Source organism: Fundulus heteroclitus, chromosome 6 (assembly GCF_011125445.2).
Source record: "Fundulus heteroclitus isolate FHET01 chromosome 6, MU-UCD_Fhet_4.1, whole genome shotgun sequence".
Classification (NCBI taxonomy): Eukaryota; Metazoa; Chordata; class Actinopteri; order Cyprinodontiformes; family Fundulidae; genus Fundulus; species Fundulus heteroclitus.
Window position 1 is genome coordinate 11,861,355 of NC_046366.1, and position 6,000 is coordinate 11,867,354.

The 6,000-nt window shown below is 46.3% G+C and overlaps 1 protein-coding gene across 3 annotated transcripts in view; it reads left to right on the forward strand.

Annotated features, from left to right (window-relative positions):
* The window catches only part of LOC105934230 (semaphorin-6B), a 54,863-nt gene extending 48,863 nt beyond the window's left edge, over positions 1-6,000 (forward strand). For all 3 annotated transcript variants that reach the window (XM_012874129.3, XM_021322341.2, XM_036138049.1), the window contains 3 exons: positions 681-758; positions 2,406-2,467; positions 3,584-6,000. In XM_012874129.3, coding sequence (XP_012729583.2) covers positions 681-758; positions 2,406-2,467; positions 3,584-4,569 — 1,126 coding nt within the window. In that variant the 3' untranslated portion in view covers positions 4,570-6,000. The remainder of the gene's footprint in view (positions 1-680; positions 759-2,405; positions 2,468-3,583) is intronic.

A 6,000-nucleotide genomic window follows, 5' to 3' on the forward strand; every position in this document is an offset into this window, starting at 1 on the left:
CCCCAAGAAATAATATTTGATTTGAAGCGAGAGGCTTTAGTGGGATGATGGTGGGGTATAAATACAAAGAAGGAATTTATTTGTGAAAGTGGAGCACTGTGCTATGCGGCAGCTTCCCGCCGTGAACAAACATGTATCACATTTGCGATATATACAGTTGAGCAAAGATCTATTGGATACAATTTCCGCTCTTGGTTGGTGCAAAAAGAAGATTGATTACATGTATTTCTCCTATTACAGGGTCTCTACCAATTTGAAAGAAAAAAGTTGAATTAGCTTCATGCGTCCTTCAGGGTAGCATGGTGGAGCGGTTGGTTGCACTGCTGCTTTGCAGCAAGAAGGCTGTTGGTTCAAATCCTGGCCTTCACTCTTTTTGCATTGAGTTTGCATGTTCTCCCCTTACATGCATGGGTTCTCTCTGGGTATTTCCAGATTCCTCCCACAGTCTAAAAAGCTACAAAGACCACTGGGAAATCCAAACAAATGAGTATAGACGATGGATGGATGGATATCTTTTAGTTTCATATTTTGAAACTTTCATGAACTGGTGCAGCTTTTCGTGGTTTATATTGAACAGCTACTGAGTAAATTCCTCTCAAACCCATTCATAACCTGTCTCTTAATTGTTAAATATTGAAAATTGGCTCATTCATTTTCAATATATTTCTGTGTTCCCTCAGGAGCTGTCTTGCCTCAAGGGATCCATACTGTGGGTGGACCAGAGGCAGTACCTGCTCCTTTCTTAGACCGGGGACAAGGTGAGGGGAGCAAACCCCAAAAACACTTTGAATAGCTCACTCTATCTGCAGGGAGACTGATTGTATGTAAGAAGATCGTTGAGTGATTTTTAGTTTGTGTTTCATGGTTGGACGTTGCAGAAGTGATCATTTAAAACCATGAAAAAGCAAAAAAAAAAATAAATTAATTAATAAATGCCTGAAACAATTGTTGGAGTCGATTATATTATCAGAGCCATCCTTGATCATCTAGCATTGCTGATCTGTGCCACAGAAGTAGACGTATGAAATGGATCAAATTTAAATTCTGATCATCACCATGAAACATCAGGCAAAGTGAATATAAAATGTAAACTATTCTTGATAGTATTCATTTGATTTAGCCCTTTTTTTATTCTGCCAACTCCTAACAAATGACACGTAATGGCATTCAGATTCAAGTGCACGCAGGATAATCCAACGCGATTAGTGTGTAATTAGTGTGCAGTACAATCAAGGTCAGTTGATCATATAATTGCAAATTAGTAAAAATCTATCTACCTAATGAAGCCCAGCTGAGTCGAGCGGGCAACGATCCCTCCTCCCGAGCATGCATGTGGTGACAGTGGAATGGAACAACTCCCTTTTAACAGGAAGAAACCTCCAGGTGAACAACGCTCAGAATGAGAAGGCCAGCTGCTGTGGCCAGTCGGTGTTTTAGGGGGACAAAAAGTAGTAATAAAAGTCTGGATTTCTAAGGTGAAATAAAAAGAGAGCTCATACAGTTAATTGCAGCAGTACATCCATTAGTCGCTGCGCCTAGGAGAGACAATCAAATAGAGAGGCTCTGTACTAGCAATACTCTTGATGCAATAAAAACAAATAAGTTAAATGTTTAAAGGCAGAAATAGCTCTATCAGTGGCTTTGTGCAGAAAAGAAGCATAGGTCCTACAAGAACCACTGAGCTTCAGTCACCACTCAAGTACAGAGATAGGTCAAGAAAAGCTTAGCCACTAAAACAACAAGCTTTGCCAAAAACAAATATTTTATTTATATAATGCTGTATTAGTCGTTTTAATTTAAACATTTTTATTATATCTTTACCAAAAATACATATTTACTGAAAGCACCTTTATTTGTAATTTTTCATCAGTTATTTGCTAACGGAATCCCCTTTAAATTGATCCAAGTGAATCAAGAAGATTAAATGCTTATTTAAACCATGTAATTAATAGTGAATTGGGATTAATGTGTTTGCTTGTGAAGAAACAGTAGTAGTTGTATGCATTGCTCACTGATGTTTTTAAGTTGTACATATATAAACCACGACCTGTACAGTCTGATTCAGCTTCCATCTCCACCTGCATGGCTGATCCTCGCCTTTGACCCTGCTGAGGAAGGAGATCAATAATGAGCTCAGCAGCGTGCGCCATTACAATGGATAATTCATAACTTTGTGCCATATTGATTTTATTTACCACGGCCTGATGTGATCGTATTTGATTAACATCATACAGCACAGTGGACATCTATGTACATTTTAAATTAAACTTCCCGTCGTTTTAGGGAGTGAATGTCATCTTATCTCCCATCAGAACTGAAAACAGTTTGACAGTAAATTATGGGCGCTGGCGTTTTCATTTCTCTGAGAAAAAGGATGCTCATATGTGTTCTATCTGTGACCACAGAATCCCCTTTCAGCAAGATGTGGAATATGGAAACACCACCTCCCATCTAGGAGACTGCGATGGTAGGTTTCATTGGTACATGGATACTTCTGGCTTTCCATAGAAGAGTTACTAAGTGCTCCACCTAGTGGCTCAACTCTTCACTGCAACGTATCTTCTTGTGCCTGAACATTATGTTCTGGCTTTACTAAAAGATGGAGGAGAAACACAAATTAATTTCCAATCCCAGAACATCGGGATCCGTTCCACACAGCATCTTGGTGTCTTTGATAACCTGAATCAGGTAGATAAGGAGCTGAGAATGCTCCCACTGTGACACATTTTAATTGGATTTCTGATGGGGAAAAGGGTGCAGACAAAGCCAGACTGCAAGATGGGGAAAGGCATCCTCCTTTGACTTTTGAGATTTTGTCTTGTCAACGCGGGAGATCTGAGGAGGTTGCTAGCGAGCAACGCTGAAATAGTTTTAGTCTAATGTCATATGGTTTCACAGGGAGGCTCAGATGTCAGCGCAGTAGAAGTGAACAGGCCTTCTTAGCTTTGATTCAGTTGCTAAGAGTTGCTAAGAGTTTCCCCAACATAACAAAACAAGGGTATGCTGCATATGCCTTAACTCTGATCTTACGCATTTGCCCCAAAGCTATAAGCATCCCCCGTTTATCTCACTCTGTGAAACTTGCCCTGTTCGATGTAAGTGATGCCAGGCAGCATCCTCGCTCGTCGGATGAGGAAAGCTCAGAGGACGGCGAGCCAGAGGAAGGGCTGTTTCTGCAGATGGGAGTGATTAGAGTTGGGTGGAAACACTGAGGTAATGGTGCGCTGTGAGGAGAGATTCGCAGGCCAGGCAAAGGAAAGAGTGAGGACAAGACGGGGAAAAAAAGAGTCTGTTGGTGTGGTCTGAGCTGTATTGATGAGAAGAGCAGGCCTCAGTGAACCTGGAGCTCATGAAGCCTCAAGGACAAACTGGAGAAAAGATTCTCTCTAATTTTCTCGGAAAATAATCCCATAATGCTCAGCATAATGATAACAGCTTTTAAGTGTTATTGTAGGTACTGAAATAGTATCAACTAACAGGCTATTCCGTTGTGTGATGATGATAATAATATTTTTAGACAGGACCCCTAGGATGTCATTTGCACTAAATGTCACCGTCTTAATTATGCCTCTCAATCCTGCAGGAATTCTACAGCAGAGTTTGTTGATTGAACCAGAGAGCCTGGTCTCCCTCAACCTCCTCGTCGCGTCCGCAGTCTCGGCCTTCACCATCGGGGCAGCTCTCTCCGGGCTGGCCGTGTGCTGGATCATGGCCCACAAGCCTGCCAACCGCCGCCACGGCAGCAGCTCCCAGTCCTCCATCCAGCGGCGTGAGAGGGGCCTGCTGAGTAACTCGGGCGGGATGGCCGGCTCGGTGCTGAGTGTCACGAGGCAGGGAGGTGGGGAGCGCTCGTGCACGCAGGGTGGGGAGACCCTGTTCGTCATGCCCAACGGCTGGGTGAAATCGGGAGAACTCGACCCAGGGTTCCTACCCACTCCTGAACACACGCCGCAGCAGAAACGCAGAGGCCTGCGACTGTCCGACTCCAACTCCGGAGGCTGGGACACCAGCCAGACGTACCTGGGCGGAGGGTCTGTGGGTCTGGGCTCGCCCTGCCGCATGCCCCCCTCTGTCTACCTGACCACTAGACTCTTTCAGCAGGGCGGAGGAGGGAGACATGGCGGTGAGGGACGGGGGAACGACACACCACGCCAGCATTACGTCTGCTTAAGCAAGCAAGAAAAAGGAGGGAAGGGTACACCTAGAGCCCCCGTCAGGAAGTCTGCTGGAGAATATGTCTACCCCATGACCCCCCAGGACTCTCCTGAGCGCCGGAGGGTGGTCTCGGCACCCAGTGCCCCCGTTGAGTACAGCGAGCCGCTGCCCTTACGTTGGCCTGCCCCAGAAGGATACATCCTCAGCAGCCACGGGATGGTCCCCGTCCCCCTGCCGCCGCCCACCATGCCCCCTCCCGGTGGTCAAGCTTACATGTCCCAGCAACACACACCGGGGCTGAGCAGGGCTCTGCTGAGGGGTGCTCTGGAGCGGGGGGAGCTGGGGGAGCTGGTGGATCTCAGCCAGCTAATGAGTAAGAAAAACTGCAGTGATAGGACTCAGGCAGGCCAGTGACTGTGGAGGAAGTGAAGCATTCCTTCCATGTGTGGAGCCCTCCGTAAAATGTCCATAGATCTCTCCTTTCTCCTCATTCTGTCAATCCCTCTCTCTACCCTTTCCATCTTCGACTCCCCACATCTATATTTCCTTGTCACCCTGCTCCCACTCTCCTTCCACTCTCTCAGGCGAACCTCTTCACCCCGTAACGAGTCTTTGCCTTCAACTGGCTGCTGGCTCTGCCACTCATATCCTGGCTAACATTAATTGGTCAGACGGACTGAGGTTGTTGCTGTGTCTGCAATGCAGAGTTGCCTTTCTCTCCAGCTCTCGGGATGAGGGAGAAGAGGGGCTGGAGGGCAAAGATAGGCGGAAAGAAAACCAAACAGGGGGAACCAAGGATAAGGACAGAGATTTATAGAATGCCTTTCTTCTGCAAACCGACTGGATGCTTTGTCCCTTCTCTATAACATTGCCAAGACTGCCAGCCATCTGTTCCTAAGTGTATTTCCTGTTGCTCTGATTGCCAACAAGGGACTTGAAGCAAAACTGCAAACTCTGAATGCTATTAAAGTATCTAAAGCTCGAGGTGAATCAACAGGCGGGCGTTCTGACAGAACAGATGAGTCTAAGCAAATCCCTCCCCGATTCCCTTTTTATAGTCCTTCACCTTGCTACATACATACAGCTCTTGCTTACACATGCTTGTACAGGTGGGTTCCTAGTATTCTATAGAAAAGCATGACTTGTGTGCCAAATGCCTCTAACGCGTCTCGCAGGGATACTGGACCATAACTCACGCCTGTGGAGAGCAGAGTGCAGGACTGAAGTGTCAGCATTATTCCTGCCAACTGCACCCTCTGTGTAATGACAGCATCTCAGCTGCACCCCCCCCCCATTCCAACCCCCCCCCCCCTCACCCCACCCCAACTCCATTCTCTTTAATGACCAATGATTCCTCAAGGACGCCTGGTGGGGCTGTGCCACACCACTGGACTGACGAGGAAAACCGTACCTGCATCGAAAGGAAAAAGGGGGGAAAACAGAGGTGTTGTTCTGGAAAGAAACTCAAATAACTGCAATATATGAAGACCTTTTCTGTCGCTCCAGGTTCATTTTCCATTTGAACGCTTGGTTTAGTGCTATTTATAGAACCCAGCTTTGATTTGAGTGGGCAAATTTCCTTTGCAGGCTTACAAGCGGGTTCAAGGTCCTTTTAGATGCGATACAGTGCAAAGCGACAGTTACACTGATAATGATTGAAACCTCGGGTTTAACTCGGAGGCATTGGGGGGGGGGGGGTGGAAATGTTCCCAGCCAGCAAATGGAACTGTATTTTCAGCCTATCAAAGTGTCCGGCACCATGAAGCAGTCCACATTTAGCACTACGCTCTGCAGCTTCAAATTACGGCAGAGACTGAAGATACAGGGCTGGACACCTTTAGTGGC